Source organism: Pundamilia nyererei, unplaced genomic scaffold, assembly GCF_000239375.1.
Source record: "Pundamilia nyererei isolate P.nyererei 1_Seehausen unplaced genomic scaffold, PunNye1.0 scaffold00002, whole genome shotgun sequence".
In the NCBI taxonomy this organism is placed as follows: Eukaryota; Metazoa; Chordata; class Actinopteri; order Cichliformes; family Cichlidae; genus Pundamilia; species Pundamilia nyererei.
Window position 1 is genome coordinate 2,155,132 of NW_005187403.1, and position 25,198 is coordinate 2,180,329.

General features: G+C 39.8%; 4 protein-coding genes across 5 annotated transcripts in view; 3 read left to right on the top strand and 1 right to left on the bottom strand.

Annotated features, from left to right (window-relative positions):
- The window catches only part of homer1 (homer scaffold protein 1), a 23,218-nt gene extending 21,147 nt beyond the window's left edge, over positions 1-2,071 (bottom strand). Inside the window, exon 1 of one of the 2 annotated variants that reach the window (XM_005720119.1) lies at positions 1,670-2,071. In XM_005720119.1, coding sequence (XP_005720176.1) covers positions 1,670-1,686 — 17 coding nt within the window. In that variant the 5' untranslated portion in view covers positions 1,687-2,071. Of the gene's footprint in view, positions 1-896 lie in introns of both variants that reach the window. The other variant, XM_005720118.2, reaches the window with a different exon arrangement.
- A 1,661-nt stretch (positions 2,072-3,732) lies between these two features.
- On the top strand, positions 3,733-7,479 carry si:ch1073-398f15.1 (cardiomyopathy-associated protein 5). Its single transcript, XM_005720120.2, has 2 exons — positions 3,733-3,949; positions 4,438-7,479. The coding sequence occupies exons 1-2, from the start codon at positions 3,825-3,827 to the stop codon at positions 6,674-6,676; spliced, it is 2,364 nt and encodes a 787-aa protein (XP_005720177.1). The 5' UTR covers positions 3,733-3,824; the 3' UTR covers positions 6,677-7,479.
- Positions 7,480-9,011: 1,532 nt separating this feature from the next.
- Positions 9,012-12,786, top strand: dtwd2 (DTW domain containing 2). The gene is made up of 6 exons (XM_005720121.1): positions 9,012-9,289; positions 9,519-9,609; positions 10,883-10,977; positions 11,060-11,258; positions 11,813-11,941; positions 12,373-12,786. The coding sequence occupies exons 1-6, from the start codon at positions 9,123-9,125 to the stop codon at positions 12,550-12,552; spliced, it is 861 nt and encodes a 286-aa protein (XP_005720178.1). The 5' UTR covers positions 9,012-9,122; the 3' UTR covers positions 12,553-12,786.
- Positions 12,787-14,130: 1,344 nt separating this feature from the next.
- On the top strand, positions 14,131-24,766 carry LOC102215572 (nucleolysin TIA-1 isoform p40-like). The gene is made up of 12 exons (XM_005720122.1): positions 14,131-14,355; positions 16,137-16,233; positions 16,480-16,578; positions 18,881-18,935; positions 19,075-19,162; positions 19,680-19,755; positions 19,903-20,008; positions 21,165-21,263; positions 21,347-21,431; positions 21,551-21,692; positions 21,839-21,987; positions 23,626-24,766. Exons 1-12 carry the CDS (start codon positions 14,330-14,332, stop codon positions 23,762-23,764), a joined length of 1,161 nt encoding a protein of 386 aa, XP_005720179.1. The 5' UTR covers positions 14,131-14,329; the 3' UTR covers positions 23,765-24,766.
- Positions 24,767-25,198: the final 432 nt, after the last annotated feature.

A 25,198-nucleotide genomic window follows, 5' to 3' on the forward strand; every position in this document is an offset into this window, starting at 1 on the left:
ATAACAGTATGGGAATAACTGTCTGAAGCTGCGCACCCATTTTTAAGCCAGTAAAAATAAAAACTTTGTAATTGTCATTTTAGAGATTTTATTGTGTTGTTGCTGGATGTACTATGCTTGCTGTTGTTTACTACAAAGTCCTAACTGAATTCCAGTGGTAGGGGTGTGTCACTGCTGCAACTTCAGATATGTTTCAGTTTCCACTGAAAAAACAAAAACATGCCAGTGACATTTGAACTGATGACGTCTGAGCCTTTTTAAGATCAACAACTGCACAAAGAGGACAGGAACAGGGAGAATTGCTAATTGAGACAGTGTAAACACATACTGTAGGACATACTCTCTTTTGACCGACTCAGAAATTGATTGTTGACTGGATTACAACCACTGGCCTTGAGAATTACAGAGGATGAGGAGGCAAGCCATTCACCAATCCCCTTCTCCTCCTTCCCAACTACAATATGACAACAAACCAATCACATTCTACATCATCTGGAGTGGGAACTAGGTCGCTTTTGATCAGGAGAATCACCACACATCTGCAGGCTCGGCCACATGTAAGCACCACAATGGAGCTGTGGTGATGGAGCCCCCCCCCCTTCCACATTTACTCATGGCAAAACATTAAATATGCTCTCCCTATCATCAGTAGCTTACTTCATCGCAGCCTCATCCTTATTGGCTTCTGTAAGCTGAAATGTCAGCGTATGGAGGCTTTAGGTGAACATAATGATGGGATAGTGGTTTACAGTAATTTTTTTCTATGTAAGAGGACAAGGGGGGTTAGCTAGCAGACTGGCAGCTGTGGGTGTTGAAATCTGCAACAACAAAGTGTGCCACACTCATGACATGGGGAGTGAGAAATACAACTTCCACTGAACCACCACTTTACATACCCCATTATAGCTGGATTCTGGTCTCTAAGTTGAGTCGAAAATGATCCTCTCAGCGGTCTCCTGAGAGCTGTGCGGACAGGCTAGCTGCAGCTTTGTTTTTGTTTTGTTTTTTATCCGCTCTCCCTCTCAATTGAAAGCCGCTCTCTGCTTGTTTGTGTGAGCTCACAGCCCGGCGAAGCCCCACTCTCACTGTTCTCAGTCCGACATGGCTCGGCGTGTTGTTGTGCCCTCTGGGTGCATCATATTTTTGGCTAAGGTGGTGGTTTCATCCGTGCGAACGTGTCGGTGCACGCATGATGATTGACAACACGCGCGCGCGCCGCTCTGGCTCTAGTAGCCGCCGCCGTTAGCTAAAAAACCCCACAACCAAACTCCACAGTAATGCAGGATTATGGAGCTCAACTCGGGCTATTAAAAAAAAAAGAAGGAGAAAAAACTGACAGCAGACGGATGGTGTGATTTATAACCACATTAGACTCGAAGGGATCGTGTTGCGCTTTTAAATTCAGAGTGAAATTATCGAAGGGGAAAAAATGTTAACGTGTTTTAGCAAATAAAACTGCCTATAGTCTCTAAATGTGACGTTAGCTGACTATAAATGCTCCGTTGGCTGGTGTATAATCTGAATAGGGATGGCAGGCGTTGGGATAAAAAAATTAACATTCACCCCTCAATTCCGACACTCATAAATCCCTCTTTAAGTCGCTGGCTCTTGATTGAAGTCCTCTGTGCCATTAAAATCCTCAAATCGGAGAAATATTAAAGAGTTTTACCGCCGCAAGTGAGACATTTAACGCCGCTCTGTGGTGACAGACATCTTCTTTCCAGACGGGGCTTCATCTCCGCTGCTTTTGGAGAGAACACAAAAAAGCCCTTGGAGTACACTCCGGGTTTTATCATCACGTCCTGCCCTCCTCCAAGAGGAAAAAAAAATCAAAACACCTTCACCGACGTCGATGTTCGCCACAAAATTTTCCTTCATTCACAAACGAGCAGATTTCTCCGTCTTATTTTGTTTGCGTTGTTTCGCGTAAACTGGATCTGAGATGGTGGGAGAATAGGACTGATGCTCCTTCAGCTGCTGGTTCATCCTCTCTCATCATCAGCCCGTCTGCCCTCTGTTAGCCCCTCATCTCATTCATCAGCTCCGCTCCATCCGCCGCCTCTGCTCAGAGGGAAGCATTAACCAACGACGTCATCACGCTACGTTAACGCCTGCAGTTTTGACGTTATTGGCAGTATGTATGTCCTCACATCCGGTAGAGGGTAAAATAAACTGACGTAAATAAAAGAGGACAATAACAATAACGCAATGGTACTCAGAACATCTGAGTATTATTATATTATATCAGTAACAATAAAGAAAATATATTTTTGTATAAAAAACAAATTTTTTGTACTTTGATCAGATTTTAGGCACAAAGTCATTATTAGGCATTTAAATCTCACTAAATCCATTTGGATTTCAACCCTGTCACAGACAAAATTATCATATGATCATTGTGATCATGATTTGAAATCATGCTGAAGTTCAGTTCAGTTTTATTTATATAGCACCAAATCCCAATTACAGTTGTCTCAAGTCCTTTATCTTGTAAGGTAAAGACCTTAAAATAATACAGAGGAAATAGCGAAAACCCCAAGAATCATGATAAGTAGTAGTAAATTCTGGTGAGTATGTAACGATGAAATGTCCCATGGCTAAAGATCACTTATGAAACACGTAATTTCCACTCAAAAATACTCTGTTTCATTGTCAGAGCATGCCAAGAGAACTTTCATTAACATCGGTAATAGGGCTTAACTTTGCATTATGGGGGTTGAAAATGGTGATGGGGTTGAAGGCACAATCAGCATTTCAGTATGATATGCATTCATGACATTAATGATATATGTTTTAAAATAACGGGAGTTTTCTTCTCTGGATCTTAGAGATAAAGTTTCTTTTATCATTTTTTCCTACAGGACCTGTAACAAACTAAGTATAACCTATGGTGCAATCGCTTATAGAGACACCTTTCAGCAGCCTAACATAAATGTCAAATTACTGGCCCAGTGTTTTGTGTTTATTGATTAATTTATATTCTTGGACTTTTCAGTTTTCAGTTTTGCTTCTTCCCGGTCTTGTTGTGTGTGATTACTGCCTCAAAATTTATATAATATTAAATTCACAGTTTGGCATGCCCACTGGAAAGTTTTATGATGCACAGGGTATGTCAGACTAGTTTACACTGGGGAACTTTTACCCAGATAGAACATGTTGACTAAACCCTCCCCAACTCCTTCACGCTTTCATTTCCCACATAGCATCTCTGACACTCTGTGTGACAGACACGAGCAGGTGGCTCAATCAAAATGAAAGAAAGGCAGATTTTAAAAACGTATTTGGCCAGTTACCACAAAAAATGCTCACTAGTGGGACAGAAAAGCATGACAAGTCTAACTTTTTAATCACAATTTTGGTTTTTACTATTTTTCATTGACATGTGATTTGTTGCACATGAAAAAAAAACAGCTTAAAGATTTTAAACAATCTTACCTCTAACTCACTTACAGAGAGACTAATGATATCAGATACATGATGCCAAGAAAAAATTATTAATAGACCTGGCAAAAATAAATAAGACAGAGACACTGCCTTAATGTTCCTGCATTTTCACAGTTCAGATTATTTGCAACTGCTTAACCCAGATTAACTTGTTATCTGTATGTAGTGATTTCAAGAGTTCAACCATTGTGAACAGGAGACGAATTACTCTCCCTGCATGCTGCAAATGTTTCAGATGAAACAGTGGAAGGCAAGTTTTCTATTTCAAGATTATGCTGAGCATGAAAACCCGACTCGAGCACGCTCGCTCGCTTCGTATGTGATCAGCAGAGCAGCATCGAGTCGTGTTGAGAGGCTGAAGCAGATCCATACTGCTAACAATGGCTACAGCAATGGAGGATTTTGCACAGTCAGATGTTGACCCCGAGATGACTGTGTTGACATCTGAAGATATTACAGAACAAAACCTTGATGTTACTGATGAAGTGGAGACCCTTCAAAACAGGTGCTCTTTATGCTGCAGGTTAAAGTTTCATCTTAATGAGATTTGTTTTGCAATTTTGTTTTTGTTTTTTACCACAGAAGAAAGTTTTTGATCATTTAGGAATTAGAGTCTGTGGTGAAACATTTATTTTACAGTAATAAAATATGCTGAATTTATGGAGGAAATGCCACATGTTCGTATGTTTGCACTGGTCAAGCAGAATGGGAAGTTCTGCAGGGTGAAATTTCTTTCTTTCTTCCTACTTAATGACACTTGTGTGACGTAAAAATGCTCATGGAGCACAACAAGCATCTTCAAAGGTTGATAGATGTGATGCTTTATGCAGTTCAGACTTTGGTGAATATAAGCTGAGACTCTTTCTCTCGCTTTAGGCGCAGTGCAAAAAGTATTAAAGCAAAAGAACACCTGCACAACTTAGAAGTTATTAGGACATATTTTGTATAGTTTTCCCTTACCCTCCCAATATTTGTGCGCTACTGTGCCTTCAGCTTACGCGAGGCTGTCCACGATGATAACGTCCGGCCTAAGATGCAGTGCCTAATGATGGACTCCTCCTTCTCCATGGTAACTATGCAAGGGGAGGACAGCGGAATCGCATGGGAGACGACCCCCAGTCGCTGCACCACACCATGGATGTCTGAAGCTGGACTCCCCTCTGTGGATCTCAGTGCAATACAGCCTGCAACACCTGGGTCTCATCCAGCAGGCAAAATCATTTTTGTCATGGATGAGGAGCTTATCTCAAGAAGGAAGACAACCAAGGAGAGGGCAAGTGGGCCGAAAAGCAAAGCAGATAGAAAGCGAGAAGTCCTGGCAGAAAGCTCTGAGAACATCTCAGGGCGGCCAGAGTTAGTGGAAGTCTCTCAACCAAATTTGAAAAGTGACGGAGAAGGAGACCAAGAGGAAACAACTGATCCTCAGGAAGACAAAGAGCAGCAGCTGTTCAGCTTAGTGTCAGAAGGCTCTGAAATCCTCAACATTGTTGTTCCCCAAAAACTGGCCACCGTGGATGAAGAAGTCAGCAAAGAAATGGTGGACAATCTTTCATACCTGGAGGAAAGTGTTGTTCCTAAAGCTAGTGAGGAGATCCATGAAAATGAGCTGCTGATCTCAGTAGAAACGGGCCCAACAATAGATTACCAAGCCAGCCCCCGCCCTCCTGTGGATCTAGATTCCATGGATCCACCGGGAGCTCCGGTGGCCAGAATGCAAAGCAGAGCAGCAGCAGGAAATGTGGACTACTTTGAGGCATTCGCCCTGATTGATGCTCAAGCTCCAGGAGGTCCTGCTGTGGCTGCAGGAGGACAGGTGGAACCAGAGGCAAAGACTGCTACTGAGAGTCAGTACACTGAGAAACATGCACAGACTAAAGAAAGCACCAGCACCAAAGGTGCAGATGTTGACAAGTCAGACACAATCAGTCTGGTGGAACTTGCTAACGAGCTTTTAGATGAAGTCTTTTATGGCGGTACAGACGAATACTTTCTGAAAGGTCCAGGGGCAACAGATGGAGGTGGAGCAGCAGAAAGTGCACTATCTAGGCTTCCCTCAAAACAGAGTGGTTCGAATTTGTTTGGAAGCCAAGAAGATGTCCTCACACCAATCTTTCTACCCGAAGGGCCTCCGAAAATTATTGATCCCATTTTGCTGGAGGAACCCAAAGCCATGGCCTTTCTTTATACAGACCTTTACGAGGAAGCACTCGGCAGCCGGAAAAAAGAAGAAGACACTGAAAGTGTGACCTCGGAGAAGTCCTTCCACAGCAGGCATTCAGACCGAGAGGCCAGGGGATATTTAGAGAAATATGTCCTGATAGATGAGACTCCTGTTGTGGAGGGGGAACCAACAGATAAAGAAAAATGCCCAGAGGAAGGACCTCGGATAATGTCCGAGGATTTGTATGATCTTGATGTTTTTGTGACCAAACCTGAAAAAGGAGAGGTGCCTAATTCAGAGGAGGATATTACAGACTTCTTCAGGTCCAGCGCCAATTCTTCTCCGTGCGACATAGAGCCTTTCCCTCGACTTCTGGAAGAAGACGACACACAAACAGCAAAAAAGAGTAAATCCAAGACAGTAAGGAGTGTGTCTATAACAGCTGAAAAACCAACAGAAATCCCAGTCGATGAACTTAGCATCTCTTGCTTTGAGTTTCCCTCAGAGGAAGCAGACTGGACAAGTATAGATGATCATCCCGCAGCCTTGGAAGAGAGCAATGTCTGTGTTCGGGATTTGTGGAAAAAAGATTCAGAAATAGACAAGCCAGTCGCTCCTCCTAGGAGAAAAGTAGCATCCCCTCCTAAGACGTGTCTAGATCTAACGCCTCTGACTCCAATTGTGCAGGAAAACGAAGAGGCTGGAGGGAAGGAGCAAAGAGAGGAGGAGAAAGAGACGGCATCGCCGGCAGAGACTGCTGATGAAGGCGACGGAGATGGAGAAGAGAATGCGTTGGCTGTGGCCAAAACAGAAGCTGAAAGCGTACAGGACGGGAATGAAGTGACCACCAGAGATGAGAGAGATGGAAAGCCAACTGAAGGAGAAAACCCCAAACCAGAAGAAGGAGAGAGAAGCCAGACCGAAACAGTTACAAAACAAACTGAACTAGAGACAGATGTTAAGTCATCAGAAACAGATCCAACAGAGAACAATGCTGAGAAACAAGAAGATAGTTCGACAGTTTTTCCAACTGAGCAAGCCAAAAACAAAGGACAGTGTGTAATACTTTAGTGCGCTACAGTCTTTTTCAATAAACTTGGTATTAAGTGCTGTAACAGATCAATATCCATATTTGGGCTTAAAATGTCAGTAAATGTAAAGTGCATTAAATTAAGATAAATTCTTAAAGCTCAGATTTGCATATATAATCAAAGTCTTATCTAAAACCTTTGCCTTCAGATTGATCATATATCCTTTGTCTCTGCAGGTGAAGCCAAACTGTCTGCCAATAGCGCATGAGTCATAGCATGATTGATGAGAGTGGTTCACATGTGCAAATAAAAAGGATAAGCGTGCATGTGTCGGTGTCTGTACGGTGTCAGGGTGCATCTTCAGCTATAAATAAGCCCTTCTGGCCATTAACTCGACACCTTATCTAAACTGGGAGCCTGTGTTCCGCACAACCGCTTGTAAACATCCAAGACAGAGTCTGTGATCCGTGCAGATGAGCCTATTTACCTGTGGTTATTCCTGACAAATTATCCACCCTGCAAATCTTTGTTTAATCACGGATGTGCTTGGAACGTGAAACTTCTTGACAATGTGCATCCATCGCTAAGCCAAATGGGGTGTGATGTTTTGCACCCTGTCAAAATAATCTGTAATTAAAGATCTTCATCAAATGTTATAAAATTTTGCAAATGCTTTTTTTTTAAAATTATCATAAAAATGTTCAAAGGCATTTATAAAAGTTACGTATATTTCTCCTGCATCATCGAAAAGATATCTCCAACTTAACCAAACGTAGCTCGTTTTAGTCTGCTTTAGCACAGCTGTCTCAAAATGAACAAAATATTCCCCAATGTATGCACATAGAGAAACTTTTTGGGGTTGTTTTTTTTTTTTTTTTTTTGCACTGTGGTGTACAGTATTCTGCATGTTTGCATTGCTTGCAGATACACTGTACAGTAGTTGCTTTACGTCTGAATCCAAGGTGCCATCTGAAGCCTCAGCTGTGACCCTGTGTCGACTGACCTTCAAAGTCAAACTATAAACAAACTCACAGATATCCATTTTCAAATGGACAAACGATGTGTGAATAAAATGCATACGCAACTAAGTGTACATAACTATTTTGCTTCCGTGGGGCAAAAGCTGTGTTTTCAAGTATATTAAAGCGGCCTTACTTTTACATTAAATAGCCTTTGGCGACACCCAGCGTATTTTTTAAAATAACCCTTTTCCTCCACACCGACAGGTGGCAGCCCTGAGTTAATGAAGTACTAACAACTTACAAGCAGCTATGTCGCAGAAATACAATAAATAGAACGGATGTGTCAGTGCATGTTGGTAACTTGAGTTTTTGAACAGCAAACAGCTAACTGACTGAAAATGAAAAACAAAACAACGACGAGTATAACAAAATGATTGCTGTTATATTTATGCCTATGAACTGATTATGAACATCTGTAATCATCCTGAGAAGGACAGCAAAAATTGTAATGAAACACAATTTCGACAATGAAAGTTTAAATAGCTCTTCAAACAATAATATATTATTTTTCTTTGTTGCATATGATGGCAAACTGAATATATACCGATTTATATACCAGTATATATATATATTGTCCTTAGAGATTATAAAAGTATTCTGTTTCTGACATGATTGGCGTTTTTACCAATGATGCATGAAAGCAGTCTGGATTATATGCATACATACACATATTGAGAGTATATTTGAATCTTATGAGAAAGGGGGAAATGATGGGGTTATTCTTTAGTCACACACAGCTTCCAAACTAAATAGTTAACAGCTTATTGTGAAGCTCACTTTGCACCACTGATCTTGGATATGACAAAAAATAAATAAATAGATGTGACAAAATAAGGAACTAGTCTTAATTTTAGTATCTGTATCTGTATCGAGACCCCGGATGTCAAAAAGTTCTGTGTTAATTTCTGTTAGCATATACGGGAAATCATCTGGGCTAATATCATATATACCTGTGATAATGGCTAATACTGGTTAATAATATCGATCTAGCTTTAGTCTTTTTACAGGTTAACCTTGCAGTAGCAACAAGTGAAGTCGCCCCATAGATCATTACTCTTACCTTACTAACGAGGTAAGCGTAGCCAGAAAAGGTGTCTGTTATGATTATGAAACAAGTTATTTTAGCCATCCAACTCTAAATGTATATAACATACTACGCGATAGACGCATACCAAAGGAGATGGGAGGAAAAGAAAAAGAAGAGAAACACTTTGTATAAACGAATTCAGCCTCGGACTCTCCTGTAATAAACATTTCCTACCACCAGCAGTTATGTGCATCTCTTTGCATCCATTGTAGAGGCGAGGTATATACCCGAAATATAAAGCGCACGCACTGTGAACTCTACGAAACACTTTTAATTACGCCGCCGTGTGCCTTCTCTCTCTAGTCGGTCTACTTCTACACCAGAAGACGGCGCAGTGTTTGGGTACTCGCACAGGTTAGCTTGTTGCTAACTCCACAATGGACTGCGCTCCCAGTCTGTGTCCCGCCGTCACTCAAGAGATACAAAACGCCCCAGAAATGTGCGACGGCTCCTCGATGGAGGACGGGTTGGTTGACGCTTTTGGGGATCTGGCTGCCCTTCCGGTGGAGGCTGGCGAGAGAAGACCGACATGTTTCCGTTGCCGGTGAGTTGAATTAAAGAGCAGCTCATGCTAGTAGTTAGCCGAGTTGGTTGATCCAGGCGGCGTATGAATGTTCCCGTCTCCTCGCGTAGCTGGCATGCTTTAATGAGGGAACAGATCCGTGTCGTTACAGAAAGCTCAAGACCAGCTGAAACACACACAGATGGGGGCTATAGGCTGGGAAGTAACTGGGAAAACACAGCCTCACGTCTTCAACTTTCCTCCCATGTAGTCGCCCTCAGAAGGTGTGTCTATGTCCTTTTCTTCCACCACAACCTCTGGAGGTCTCCACATGTCTGTACGTAGTGCAGCATCCTGCAGAGGTGAGTCAAAAGTCATGTTTTAAGACCCAGAGTCCTTGATCTGTTTAAATGTAGCGTTTGTGAAGCTTCAAAAATACATCTATGTCTTTCAAAAGCCTCCAAAAGTCACTGTTATTGTTTATAAAAATCTGTTAGATTAAACTTTATGTTGTGTGGTAGTGTTAGCAGTGTTAGCTGTATTGTTGTATGCATGCACATTGATTTGAGCCTCTATGGGTTATTTTTTGCCTAGCAAGTTGATCTTGCATGAGTTTCACTTTGAGACCTGGCTGACAAAAATAGGATATAAGTAATAAGCTATTATAAGATTAGATAACCTTTATTAGTCCTACGTGTGGGGAAATTTGTTTTGTTACAGCAGTGGACAGTGCAAAGTTACATAGAAAAATTAGAGAAAAAACACTGGAATAATATATCTATGAGATACAGTACACAATAGAGTAGAATAAAATAAATTAAAAATAAAATACTATATACAATCGTATAAAATAGAATACAAATGCTATATACAATAATATATTATAGGACATGGGTTTAATTGAATCAGCAGAAAAGCTGATAAAGTAACAAAGAGAGAGGGAATTTTACACTAAGATGACTGTAACTGTTTAAGATTGATTTGGTTTAAAAATGCTGATGAATATTTAAGCAAAATAAACACCCAAAAGTATTAATTGTAGAGACAAACATTATGGACTATAATAATCTTACTATCAAAACAAACAGTGACATTAGTTGTACTTTGCACTAAAACGGAAAATTCCCAGTTAAGTTACCTCGCTAATCTAAAATCCTGCATGATGGTACAGATGTCCACTCTGCTGGAAAAACTGTTTCCTGTAAAATAAATAATAATAATAATAATAATAATAATGATGGCAAACATATACATTGATGCCTGTATCAGCTGATACAACCATAGCTTATTTTATTAATCAAACTATCTGAAAGAACAATTTCTACATCGCACCATTTCCACTCATGTTTTGCTGACTTATTTACATTAAAGGCAAGTTTTGATATTGACCCATATCCAGAAAGATGCATACATGTACATCTGCACCAGACCAAGACTGATATTGTGTTGAGAGTTAGTGGATGAATAAGAAGAACATCAGTGTCTCATTTCTCAGTGTATCACCCTGACATCGCCATCGGGTGTGTTTGAATGCTTTGGAATCAGATTACTGTCTTGCTCCTGACAGTGGACTCTATAATGCGCGGCTTTCATGACAGTGATGAACACATGACTAAAGGTTTCGATCTCTTGCAGGAGAGCCGAGTACTCCGCACAGTTCCTCTACTTGCTGCTTGCTTGCCACAAGGAAAATGCAATGTCATAGTTGGAAGGAGATTTAATGAGGAAAAGTAAGTATGCATTAATTGAGCGTAGTTAAATATGTGTTATATTTAAATTTTTATTTTCTGCCTTCATTTATTTTCTGTGCAGGCACCCGGAGCTGGCTGCGGTGTGCCGGGACAGCAGAACGCTGATTCTGTACCCAGGACCTAAATCGGAGAACCTTGAGGAGTTGGTGCAATACCAAGAAGTGGGCACTGCGAAATATAATGTCATCATCATAGACGGCACCTGGAGCCAAGCCAAAAACATGTTCCTCAAAAACAGCCTTTTCCACCTGCCCAAGCAGGTGCGCATATTAAAGGACGTTGTAGAGAATATAAACTCTCAGTTGCTAAGCCTTTTTTCTTTCTAGGGTCTTAAAGCCTGAATTGGGTGGAAAATTTGGATTTGTGTGTCCAACTGACACAGAACTATAACATGCAGGTGTGCACAAACGTGATTAGTCAATACAACGCCACAAACGCACAAATCAGTTGATCCAGGTAGAGTGAGGGAAAACGTAAACAAGTAAATGAAACACAGAAGTCCGAAAGGGGGGAAAAATTAGCTCATATATCTGATATCAGATAAATCTGTGTCATAAATTCTGTGTCAGTCCGCCTCTAAGTTGAATGTGTGTAATGTTGACAACCAACATTAGAAGATGTTCCAGCTCTGATCACGTGTTTATGGACAAACCATAACTTTGAAACTTCACACCTGTCAGAGATGAACGCTGAAAGCCCTAAATGAAAAACTGCCAGTGTGGTGCATTCCTTAAGAATTATAGCTTTCATAAAATTCATTGCTTTTCATACATCAACATTGTGATTACTGATCACTTCTGCTTTGGTTTACCAGGTGCAGCTCAATAGGACTTTATCAAGTCAATACGTGATCCGCACACAACCTTCCAACATCTGTCTGTCTACTCTGGAATGTGCCGCTGTCGCTCTGTCGATCCTGGAGCGGAATGATGAGATCCAAGAGGTAAAATACCAAAACGGTTATATAGTAGTATAATAAATATCTAGAATCTGTAGTATACAGAATCATAATTATTTTTACATCTAATATTTGCATTACTTTTAACTCTGTGTTTAGTCTCTACCAACTGCTGAGATAAATATCTAGATTTTAATGCTAAATGCTTGACTGTGTTCAGCAGATCATTGCTAAATGGACATTTCCGCTCTTTAGAATAAAATGAGTTTTTTGCTGCTGCCTTCTTAAAACAAGGGTGATGAGTGGGTAGGCTAAATGAAAAGGGTAAAAGGATGGTAAAATGAAGCTTGGAGATAAGAGTGCGTGAGAAGCTGGGCAGTAATTCTTTGTAGGTTCATTATCATGAATCATGTCAAAACACAGAGCATGGTGTTCTTTATCGCGTTCTCCTTCCATTCCCATCTGTGCGTGTGCAGGTTCTGCTCAAGCCCCTGAAAGCACTCTGCTCCTTCCAGCTTCAGCACGGCGCTCAGATCCATCATAGCAAGGAACATCTGCTGAAGAACGGCATGTACGACAAGCCCATGCCAAAGAACAAGCGCAAGATAAAGAGGATGGAGAAACTCCTCAGTGACCACAGCATCTGCCCCAGATGAGGGCATGTCAGAGCAGAGAGGACAGGCCCTGTCAGCTCTGCTTCTCCTGCTGTTTGCACTGTGTCGGACTGTGCGATCAGAGTACAAGGATGGAAACGATGAGACATAAGGGGACTTTTTTCCTTTTTGGTTTTTTGTAAAAACACTTGTATATGCTGATAAATATAATTTATGTATTTGTCATTAATTGTAAGTAAATTACTGACAAATAAATGTTGTACTTGAAGCATCAGAGTTAAGAATAAATTAGGTTTCTTACTTTGTTTACATCACAATAGCTTGAATTTTTTAGAAACGTGTGGTGGTTCTGTTGTGATTGGATTCACGTGGCAGGTCACATGTGGAAGGACTGATTCCACTGATATTTTTAATAAGCAAAATTTCAATTTCCACAAAAAATAATAAAATAAACAGAAAGCAACACAAAACCTACCAAAGACAAATAACACACTGGTAAGAAGAGTGACAACTGAAACTTGCACTATACTGTATAAATGTATAGCTTTATAAATGGTGTTTGGAGGCTTGCCAATAATGTTTGTTGGATGTTACAAAAAGCTGTTTAAGTATTGCAGTTTTTCAATGCCACAAACTATCAATAAAATGGAAAACAAATCTCATTTTAGGAATATGTGTAGAATTTTTCTTTTGTTTACACCAAATTCTGGTCCTACTATCTGAATGTCGCAGCAGATATCCCATGTGCTTCAGGGTTCAACATGTTGTGAATTCAGAGACGCTCTTCTGCATACCTTGCTTGTACTCTGGTTATTTGGTTTACTGCTATCCTCCAATCAGCTCAAAGCAGTCTGGCTGTTCTTCTCTTTATTCATTACTTTTCTCTCCAGGGCATACCTCCACCTCTCTAGGTTATCTTCCACATGCTCTCTACTCTCACTACAGTTCAGCGTCCTCTGCAAACATCATAGTCCATGCCAAGTCCTACCAAACCCCATCTGTGAACTTGTCCATCACCACTGCAAACAAGAGGGGAGTCAGAGGTAAGCCCTGATGTAACTCTTCCCTTCCCACCGGAAACCCATCTGTCATTCATACTGCACACCTCACCACTGTCTCATTGTCCTCGCATGTCCTGCACCACCCTCTGCCACTCTCTATACCCCACTGCTGCTCACTGATTGTCACCTCTTTTCTTAACCTAGCTTAAACAACTTCTTCCCATTTGTTTGTAGTATGGCTCATCAGCTTTATCCATCTGTGTATACATAATTTAAATTGTAATATATTGCATGTCCTAATATTTGCCTCTCAAATGTAGAAAAGAGGAGAAATCCAAAACTTAAATATACATTCTCAGATACACGTTTCCCAAAGTGTAGTTACTTTACACAAAAGAGAATATAAAAAACAGCGGGATTGAATGAAGTTATTAAAAGTCGCACAGGTTTTTACATATTTTATTGATTAGAGATCTACTTGTAATGCATATATTATAGAAGAAAAGAAACATTTACACGTGCTTTTACATGTTTTCGTGTAATAATTATGCGCGTCTTGTCATCAAATTAAAACTGGGGTTATTTTGTAAGCTGTCTAGAAGTTGCCTTTGGACTGAACTACTGCGCATGCGGGACTCGCGTCGGCCTCCAGTTGCTCCGCCATCTTTGTCGGCTGCCCATTGTTCACTCTTGAGCTAACAACGGCGATAAACCAGTTCGCAATAAAATAACTTGACAGTGTCACCGGCAGCTGCCCGCGACAGTCGTGGATTTGCACTCGGGGTTGCGACTTGTTTTCGGCCAGCAACTGAAACAGAATGGACGATGACCAGCCCAAAACCCTGTAAGTGTATGCCTTTATCGTTAGCTAAACGCTTGTGTTCGTCACGTAATGCTCAGCGGCAGTTTCCAGGGCTGACTCCGGTCTCGAAGCGGTTGTTTCTTTAGGACAGGCACATTGGAGGCTCCCGTCTATATAATAACAGTTGAATGTCTTGTGTAAGCTTTTGTTAAACGTAGCATAACAACGCGTTTATAACATCTAAACACATGGTAACGGTCTTTCTCTGGTATAGTCGACACATTGGTTAATGCTAGCCTGCTAGCTAGTTCCAGAAAAATCTCAAATTAACGCGTCCGTTCACGTTTCTTGCTGAGAATAAGACGGCGTGAAAGTTGAATTGTTTCTAAAATAAATAACTGTTGGTATGCTTAGTGAACGACACTTTAAGTAGTAACTTGGGGAGACTCGCTAAATGTACCAGAGACTTCTCTATAGCGCTGTTAAGTGTTGCAATAAGCAGAAGGACATTGAACTAGCTGGCTTTTCAATGGAGTTCGACGTGCCATCACCCTGATAGAGTCACCATTGTATAGGCCAGGAAACTGTACATATATGTATATGCGTTTGATGCTTTAAGTGTTAACATGGTGTCAGCCAATGTTGATTTGATTATGAAAACGGGTTTTTATTACCTTGGGGAAGATTAATTCTATTTAAAACAGCTCTATTTAAAAGACATGGTTGATATTTCTTTATTTAAACCTCTCCCTACTCTTTGGCTGACATTTAAATGCTCTAATTACAGAATCATTAAGCATAAATAGCGTTCAAATTTGCATTTAATGGAGCCTTACAAGTGGACTAGTAGTGGTGCCTGGTGCTGATACTGTTGTTTTTTGTTTTGTTTTGTTTTTTATTGTTTTAATCTGTAAATCGTCATCTTAAATTCAAACCCTTTTATCAGCTCAGAAAGTATGATATATTTTTAGAGATTAAACCATCTTCCAGTTTGTAAAAAGCTTTAAATTGATCCTTGTTGGGCTACAGCGTTAATCCAAGATATCATACCAAAAAAACACCAGTATTTTGAAGTGTATTTGATATGGAATGCTTTCATAGTAGAGAAATTTAATTTCATAACAATTACTTGTCATTTTAGCTTGTGGCAATATTTTAACTGAATATTTATCCCAACACAGAATGTAATCAGTGATTGTATTTTATCGAAACATGATCATGTCAGCTGCTTTGCCATCTTATGGAAACATGTACCGCCTTGTTATTTTTATCTTTTCCAAGAAATTACAAGAAAGCAATCACCTCCACCTGTCTGAAATTTTCTAGACCGTACCCAAAGGAGGGGTATACGATAATGCATATGTCCTATACAGTTGGATTGGATGAATGCGTGGTATGTGGTTGTGATTTGCTGAGTTGTTCTGGTCTAAGAATTACACATGTAATGGTCCAGCGAATTCTCATCTATCAAGTTGTTATGATGCGTCTGGCCTCCTGCACAGTCTACCCAGAAACCTCCCTTATTTAAAACGAAACAAAGTATTTCCAGTAATGAGGGTGAGGCTGATATGAATGTGCTAAAAATGGGGAAAAAACAACTTCTTACAGTGTCCTGACGTGATGCTTCAAACATTTTCTGGAGTTAGGTTAAAAATGGATTAGGAAAGATGTTTCTCTGGGCTAATTTTTTAACAATGGTAAACTTTTAGAGAAGGGAAACCCTGTTGCCCTGTTAGAGCATCTGCACCAGCCATCGATGGCTACTTTGAAAAACTAGCCAGCACTGACTGTCTCCCGTCTGTTGTTTGTTTTTGTGCATCTAGGTATGTGGGAAATCTGTCCCGGGATGTGACCGAGGCACTCATCTTGGAGTTGTTTGGCCAAATCGGACCCTGCAAAAGCTGCAAAATGATAGTAGATGTGAGTTTGTTTTTTATTTATTTATTTATTTTTCCGTAACTCTTTTTCTTCTCATTTTCTTTTCAGCCCTTGCAATCTGGTTTAGCTACTTGCTTGACTCTTGTAATGTTCATCCTTTTTTTTCCTCCAATTTTGCATTGGTGTTGCATCCTCCCAATTTAATGCTTAACAATGACGTCACCATAATTATTCAAGCTTTCATATTGCTCACAGTAACATAACTTATGTGTTTCCTCTCCAACCCAGACAGCAGGTCACGATCCGTACTGCTTTGTGGAGTTTTATGAGCATAGACATGCCACTGCCACAATCGCAGCCATGAATGGTCGGAAAATTCTGGGTAAGGTAAGCTATCGTATCTCCTGGGTGAGTCAACTAGGTCAAGTCTGGGTGGGCACAATTTGAAATGAAGCGTGTGGAGAAACTTGTATCTTGTTAAACCTTATCACACTGCCCTGTTCCTGCTCCACTTCACTTAATTTGTTTAATTCCCCTGTGCAAACCATTCTTCTGTGCACAGTCTGAAATGACCAGGGTGAGAACACTAAGCACTGATCTGTGTACTCTTACTGTTGTGAACTTTATGAATCCTAAAAATATGTAGTCTTGGTTCTCAACAGTGTGAGCTTTTGGTTTTGTGTGTTTGCTGCTCTGTTGGTTGTGTGGAATTAACTCAAATCAGTAGCTGCACATCAAGAAGTGACTGCAAATCATGCAAACCAAAGAAATTAGATGCAAAAACGACTTAATGGCATATTCTTTTCACTGTGGTAGATTAACAGCGGTAGAGTATTTTGAGATTCTCAGAAAGTTAAATAATATTTAATTCGATATTTTGTTGATACAGACATCAAAGATATGACCTTTTTGTTAATTTGTTTTTAGTAATTTTACCAGTTGGGTTATTAATTTGTTTAAATAAATAATTTATTTTTAATTTCAATTATTTTTTTACAGATGAAATGAAAATGAATGAAAAATGAGAAAATCTATCAATCAAATTTTAGTGGGACAACAGTTGATGTGTCAATTATGTTCTAGAGCTGCCACCTATTGTTTGTTCAGACCAAACAGATGTTTTCCTGACTTTACTCACACGAATAAAGTGTCCAACTTTTCACTGTCAGCTAGATGCAGTTGACAGAAACATATTTCAGACCTCACCAGGAAGTAGAGTCACTTCTCTTACTTTACTTCAAGTCCTGTTCTCTCTCTCTCTCTCTCTCTCGCTCGCTCGCTCGCTCGCTCGCTCTCGCTCTCACTCTGACTCAAATTGTGTTGTGACTTTAAGCTTATCCCCCATTTCTGCTAATTAGTGTAATCAGGAGAAACAACAGCTGATACTTTGGTGATGGAGCATAAAGCAAAGTTGGTGCCAGAGTTGATAAATTTTGTAACGAATGTCTTTGCCTTTGTTTGACACAAATATGTAGCTTCCACAATGTTTATATTTATCTTTACTTCACATTTGGTCTGAACACACTGTTGGGTGAAGTTTTCATTCTAGTTCAAGGCCAGTAACAATTTAATTGAACGCCATAGTTACGGCTCATGTATAGAATGGAAGCGCTAGAATTTTAACCTTAGACTAGAAAATCACAAAAAGGAAGAAAGTGCATAAATGTGGTCACTGAAGCTTTAAATACAGTGTTTTATTTATTCATTTATTTTTCAGCTGTTTTGAATTATTACAGAACTCCTGAAGTCCCATAACATTAAGTGTGTCTCGTATATACAAGGTACAGAAATTCCTGGCTAATAAATACATTTATTTATGTATTTATTTTATTTTAACGAAAACTTTTTTTTAAATTTTATATTATTTTTCGTAAACGTCACCATATGGTATTTCAGGGGCTCTGTAGGTTACAGTACAGTGTCTGACATAGAAAGTGAAATCCAGTATGTGAGTGGGTATAAACACAGTGCTGCCTTTTACTGTCATTTCATGCTCCATGCTGTGCCTGTTTTTAAATGCCGATGTTCCTTAAGTGAGTTTCCATCTGTGTATGAATTAATTTACCGTGGCCCTGCTGTGTAATCATGTAACATTCTCTGATCTCATTTGATTGATGCTCTTCTGTCCCCCTACATCTTTACTGCTGTGTGTTCTTTTGCAAACTTATTTCCACATAGAATCCACATAAGAGCTACTTCCAAGAAAAATACATTCAGTTGAAAATATTTTATCCTCAACAGGTATTGAAGGACCATTTGAGGAGTATAACAAGTTCGTAAAAATCACTTGTTTGTAAGTCCCTTGTTATTTGGACCTTACTTCCTACAGTTTTGCTCCAAATTTTTACTAGACTGAGAGTGAAATGTTCCTGATTATGAAGGTGAAATCTTGATATCCCTCTGTGTACGCCACTGTATTTTTACTGTGTATTAATTACTGCAAAGGTGTATAAAATTAAATGGCAATGGATAAATCAGTTTGTGTTGGTGCTTTAAGAACCCAAATGTGACATACAGAGATCATCTTATTTATATAAAAAAAGTTCTCAATCACAAAATGTGGCCTAAGTAAAAGTGGTGTGTGAAAAAGCCTCTAATCACAGAAAAACAACCTTCCTTCCTTCCACAAGCGCGCTACATGTCTCACCTTTGTCCTCTTCCTCGCTTTCTGCATCTTTCTCTCTTGCAGGAAGTCAAGGTCAACTGGGCTACTACACCAACCAGTCAAAAGAAAGACACAAGCAGTGAGTAAAACTGGTGATGTGGTTGCACAGTATTCTCTGGGGTCGTCTTAGCTTTTTAAACAGGGAACATTGGTCAATAAATAAATGAATTTTGTGTTTTACTGTGTTATGTTTATTTTTCTTTGTTTTTTTTTTTAAGGTCACTTCCATGTCTTTGTTGGAGATCTAAGTCCTGAAATCACCACAGATGACATAAAAGCAGCTTTTGCTCCATTTGGAAAAATATCGTAAGTGTGTTCTTGTGATATTTAGTTTCTGGAAATTTGTGAGCTGAAAACAGCACAACCGAGAATGTGCTAGTAACCAGTGCTTCTGTGTCACCCAGTCTGACTTCCACTGGTTTGTGAAATGAATTAATAGATATGGTGTAAAGGCCATTGTAGGTATTAGCAAACACTACCTTAATAGTTGGTAAACTCGCACTAATCTAACCAGATCTGCTGGTGCTTTCATAAGGAGGAAAGCATCATGGAAATGTGCTGGAATTTATTGCTGAAAATGTGAGGCCCATTCCTCAGTAGTTCTAGTGCTGGACCATCACTTGATACATTTTTATTTTTGGAAACCATATGAATCAGGGAAGGTGAACACTGGTTGGCTCTGACTCTTGTAGGAAAATGATTTAATGTGCTGCAAATGCTAGCTTTACATGGTCAATATTTGGTAATATTCGGTTAAAATATATTCTTTATAGGTCTCAGTCTTTCAAGCTGCTTGTTTTGACCGAGTTTCATTTGTTTGCAGGGACTGTCGGGTGGTGAAAGACATGGCCACAGGTAAATCTAAAGGCTATGGCTTTGTCTCCTTCTTCAACAAGTGGGTAAGTGTGTAAATTATGACCGTGTTAGAGGAGTCAGAAACAGGTTCTGATTTTTCACTTAAGTCAGAGACAGGATTTCCATATTGTATTTGATAATGTTTACAAATGTCTTGTTTTTTTTCTTCTGTGCTTGCTTTGTGTAATCAGGATGCAGAGAACGCCATTCAGCAGATGGGAGGACAGTGGTTGGGAGGGAGGCAGATCAGGACTAACTGGGCTACAAGGAAGCCTGCTCCAAAAACTACAAGTGAAAGTGAGTGAGAATGAAGATTTGGGAGATTTTCTTTTCTCTTTCCCTTCTTTTTTCTCTTGAAGTAAATCCTCTTGTGCATCTCTGGACTGCTTTTCAATATAGCTGCTATTTTTATATCGCTCCCTAAAGCCCCTTTCTCGCTGCTTGCACTTACCTGTGTCACCACCTCAGACATCAGTTTCTATTCTAACCAGAAACATGTTTCTTATGGAGAAACACTAGTCTCCAGCTCCAAACCAGCAGTTTTCAGCTGAAGAGTTCAGTTGTGCGTGCGTGTGTGTGTCAGACCAAACAGACCATGTGTGTGGTTTTGTATGATATTGTGTCGTGTCCCCGCACTACATACGTCCGCTGTGCTTCTGTTTTTGTTTTTTAATGGTTGGTAAAAGCTTGTACTTATATTACCACCACCTACTTCTGGTTGTAGCTCATTACATAATAATAGGCAGTGTGTAAATATAGTTTGATAACTTCTTGAATGCATGACCGTCCCTTAGTTCCTGCATGCAGATGCAACCTGAAAATAGGAGTCAGGGAAGCCGTGCGGACATGCACAAGAAGGTAATAAGAAGAGCACTCATAGTGGGTGTGCCAGTGCCAGTGAGAGGCATTCCGCAAATAGAAGTGCTCTTGTAAAACTGCCCATAGCTTATTGATAAAGCAACACTTGACTTGTCTAAATATGGGAAACAATAAATATTTGCATGATATTGAAATGGCATCTGTATTTTTTTTATTTTATTTACTACTACTATTTTTTAACAAGGGTTGGGGGAGGGGTATTCTGGTGCGAACAGTGCAAAGATACTCCAGGTCTTATTTACTGCTCAATAGGAATCATGTCTGTTTTTGGTTCTTTGGTTTGTTTGTTTTTTAATTAAAGTTGCTGCTAAGCATATTTTTCAACAGTCCCTTAAGAAAAAAGAAAAAAAAAAAAGGTAAAAGCCGAGAATATAAAATTTCTAAATGTTCAGATTTGTTTATTTTGTGTTTGGCTAATAAAAAAAAAGTTGGAGCAGGTTTGTGTTCTGTTTCAAAATGAATATAAATGCACTAGCACTATAAACTAGCCCAAAGCAAATATGCTGCAAGAAAACATTTTGATAACGAAGCTAATTTAAAAAAGAAAGCTTGTCTTTCTCTTTTCTCATTTTAGCAACCAATACCAAGCAGCTATCTTTTGATGAGGTGGTGAACCAGTCAAGCCCCAGCAACTGCACAGTCTACTGCGGAGGAGTGACAACAGGACTCACAGGTGAGTCACAGTTTACCTCTGTGCTGCAGGGCTGCAAGCACTGCCTACACATTCAACATTAAAACTGTTTTTCCTGTTCATAGAACAAATTATGAGACAGACCTTCTCACCTTTTGGGCAAATAATGGAAATCAGAGTTTTCCCGGAGAAAGGCTATTCATTTGTGAGGCAAGTTGTCTTGTTGTTATGCTTTCTACCTCTAAATTGTCAAACACACCTAGGTTTAGGGTGTCTTAATATTATCCAATCTAATGCCTGCGCTTTTTCCTATTTCTTTTTTTGTGCAGGTTCAACTCCCATGAGGCCGCAGCTCATGCTATTGTCTCTGTCAATGGCACTTCCATAGAGGGCTATGTTGTTAAGTGTTACTGGGGTAAAGAAACTACAGACATGGTCCAGGGTCCCATACAGCAGGTACAGATGGCACAGGTATGAACCTTTAAGATTTTATTCTGAACGTATTACAGATCGACTACAATGACACCCACTCATTCAAATGAGAGACTGACTGTACTTGTGAGTGATTTTGATGCAATGTGATAGTCTGCCTCCTAAAATATAACTCTGCATGTCAGCAGAACACAGTGAGCTTCGCAGCGCAGCCCTACAGTCAGTGGGGCCAGTGGTACAGTAACACACAGCAGATTGGCCAGTATGTGCCCAATGGGTGGCAGGTGCCGAGCTACAGCGTCTATGGACAGACCTGGGATCAGCAGGGCTACAAGTAAGTACCAAAGATGATTACAGTCAAAAGAAGTGAGCAGTTTGTTCACCTCAGCTTTGTTTCTTTTCTGTGTCAGGGGCTGTTATTTACATTACAGTGAATTAAACATTTTCCATGTTGTCTTGATACTTTAGAATTTCTATCAGCCTTTACAATGCACAGTGCACATTGAAGCCTAGGTAACAGTAGGCTGCTTAAGACAGAAGTAAAGTTAAAGACAGTGAGAAATATGGATGTTGTCACCCACTGGTTTGTGACATCCTGTTATGAAGCCTCAGGCTCCAGCTGCTGAGCAGTTCTGTCGTTGCCATCTTGGTATTTTAAATCAAAAATGACAAACAAGGGACGGATTAGACATTGCTACACAATGCGAGTGTAGTTTCACAAGTTGTTAGCTAGTTAACATGCATGCTGGGTAATTGTCCTTTCTGAAACTTGGAATTACCAAAATCGACTTAGGGTTTTATTCTGCATGAGCAGAAATAAGTGACTGAATCCACAAACCCATCAGGAAAGTACTTACAGAGGTCTGGACAGGGGCCGTTTTCCCCTTTTAGGCTTTTATACGACCACAAGTGTTTTTGCTGCAGCAGCATCTCCTGCTAAAAATAATGCAACTTTAAGGCTCATTCACTCTTCTGACCTGGAAGCTACATCCATATTTTATACTGTGTATTAGTGTAGTCCCTCACTCATAAAAGGCTGATGGGGTATTGTCGTCTGACTTTAGTCTGTCTTTGTTTTTCTTGGCTACATGCAGAGCAGTGCAAGTCCACATTTAATTCAATTCAGATACTGTTAAAGTATTGAAAAATGCTGGCATAAGAATAACTTGTATTCCTTTTAATAACCCATGTTGGAATTCATACATTGAAATCCCTGCATCTGATGGAATCTGAACAGCTCAAATTATGTGCAAAGGAAGTTCTAATTGAAACTAGAAATGAGTAAAGCTTTAAAGCTGTTTTCTGCTGATATGGAGCACCAGTCTGATACCAGCAGCTAGTAAATGCACCAAAAATAAGCTGTAGTCTGTGCTTTAACCCTCAGATTTATGCTATAGTTGCATTTACTCGGCTTAGTGGTAGCAGTGACAGCTGTCAGTATTAATTAATTAATTAATTTTAAATGTGTAAGACAGCAGCAGGATCAACATATAATTTGCTACCTTATTTCCTGCTTGGAACTAGTGGTCTACTATTAGAATAATAACCAATACCCAAACTAGTGATATGAGGATTGGGCTGATATTTGATCAGTGCATCTTTACTCTGGTTCATGTCTTACTTGGCTGCATTTGTTTTTACCCCTTAGCCATAAAAGGTTGATTTGCTATTGTCGTCACCCCGCTGGGTGGGTGGGTGGGTGGCTGGGTGGGCGGGCGAGTTGGACAAGTTTGTGAATGCGATAACTCAAGAAGGCAGTCACCTAAGCTTTTGGAATTGATACCATAGATGCATCTACTAAAAATCTTTGATGAGTTAGAACCTCAGTGACCTTGACCTCAAGGTCAAAATTTTGAATTTGATTTTGAAGTTGATATCATAGGTGTTTCTGCTAGGAGGCTGAGGGGTAGCACAAGCAGTTGTCAGTATTTTGCATTTTTTCTAATTGTTCTGTTTTTGTGTTCTGTTGCAGTCATTTACATGCTGGTGCTGGATGGACAGGTGTGGGTGCCATGAGCAATGGAGGCATGGTGGAGGCTGGGCAAGGAGTCAACGGGACTGTGCTAACCAACCAGGCTGGCATGGGTACTGCTGGCTATCACACTCACTGATCACAGCGTCCGTCTCCCTCTAAGCCTCTGAGGCCACAAGGATGATACTCTGCTGGGGAAGGAGTGCAGTAGAAGTGCTCTGTCTGTCACCTCACCAAATTACTTTGTTAGTGAAGCTGGTACGCCATTTTATCAACCATACAAGCCCCAAACTTCACTCACCGCCCAAATGTGCAAGTGTAAAGATAATTAGTCACACTTTAACACAGTTAAAGCTATCGCTAATGCACCTTGCATTCCTGGGCCCATTTTATTGTTTGGTGTACTACTGGCCAAATGTAAATTCTCCTACGATATTTTGAGCTCAGCCACAGTTTAGTTTAAAAGGAACCTGTTTCTTGAATTAGATTTCTATTCAAACAGCTGCTTTAATGTTTGTTTTCAGCCCCCAAGAGCCAAAGAGCAAGGGCAGGATTTTATACCAATATTCAACGATCGTCCAGGGCGAAAGAGGTTACGAACTCAATAGTTGGCACAATTGCTACAAGCTACAAGATGTGTCTTGAATAAGGGTACGGGGTTTTGTTTTGTGTTTTTTTTAGTTTTCTTTCAGTTGGAGAATCAATGTCACTGTCCGTCTGTCCAGTTGCTAAAGTAAAACACAAGTCCGAGCGAGTTCTCAGGGTGTTGTCAAGTCATTCTGTGAAATGTAGGATATCACTGAGTAGAAGGAGCCAGCAGGTTGAGGGAAGGATGCGGATGCAAACAAAAAAAAGAACAACAACAAAAAAATCAAAGTAAATTTGAGCGCTACTTCACTTGTTATCCCGGACAGGACTGGGCAGAGAATCCCATCTGCGGATTAAGAAATGTGTGTGTGTGCTTACGTGTGTGCATGAACTGATGCTTTTACACACAAGACAATACCCTGGTCATCTTCCCCTGAAACTGAAAGGACTATGCCATCTTTTCTTTTTTCCCCTTTTTTGCTACAAATCTAATAGATGAACTGCCATTTCTTTTTTTCTTTTTTTTTCTTTTTCTTTTTGTTGAGCAAATTTAAAATGCTGTTATTGTAAAAAGAGCTTTTGCCTTTTTGTGTTTCATTTCAGGACTCTTGTCTTATAAAGAAATGTTGAAGTGACACCATCTAATCATGTGATGCGCAAAATCTTCTGTTTTCTTTCTAAAACATGAAGTGGCTGTCAACTGTCAACTTTTATTTTTTAAATTAGATGATCTCCAATAAAATGCAGGGATTACTGCCACTTCTACCTTACTTATAGGCAGACAAATATTGCACAAATACTTAAGTTGTCACAAAATTTGAAACATTAGAGGGTTTTTTTGTTTGTTTTGTTTTGCATTCCAGTTTATTTGTGATTTCATTTGGAAGTCTGTTTTATGTAAATAACAAAACAGTCTGTTCAACTGTACTGAATCTGTATAAAGACAACATGATGATTAAGAAAGTGTGCTTGCAACAATGACTAG

Coding starts and splice junctions, on each gene's coding strand:
- si:ch1073-398f15.1 (XM_005720120.2), top strand. CDS start 3,825: ATGGCTACAGCAATGGAGGATTTTGCACAGTCAGATGTTGACCCCGAG. Junction 3,950..4,437: donor GTGGAGACCCTTCAAAACAG/GTGCTCTTTATG, acceptor CTGTGCCTTCAG/CTTACGCGAGGCTGTCCACG.
- dtwd2 (XM_005720121.1), top strand. CDS start 9,123: ATGGACTGCGCTCCCAGTCTGTGTCCCGCCGTCACTCAAGAGATACAA. Junction 10,978..11,059: donor AGGAGATTTAATGAGGAAAA/GTAAGTATGCAT, acceptor TTTTCTGTGCAG/GCACCCGGAGCTGGCTGCGG. Junction 11,259..11,812: donor TTTTCCACCTGCCCAAGCAG/GTGCGCATATTA, acceptor TTGGTTTACCAG/GTGCAGCTCAATAGGACTTT.
- LOC102215572 (XM_005720122.1), top strand. CDS start 14,330: ATGGACGATGACCAGCCCAAAACCCT. Junction 18,936..19,074: donor TCAAAAGAAAGACACAAGCA/GTGAGTAAAACT, acceptor TTTTTTTTTAAG/GTCACTTCCATGTCTTTGTT. Junction 21,432..21,550: donor AAAGGCTATTCATTTGTGAG/GCAAGTTGTCTT, acceptor TTTTTTGTGCAG/GTTCAACTCCCATGAGGCCG.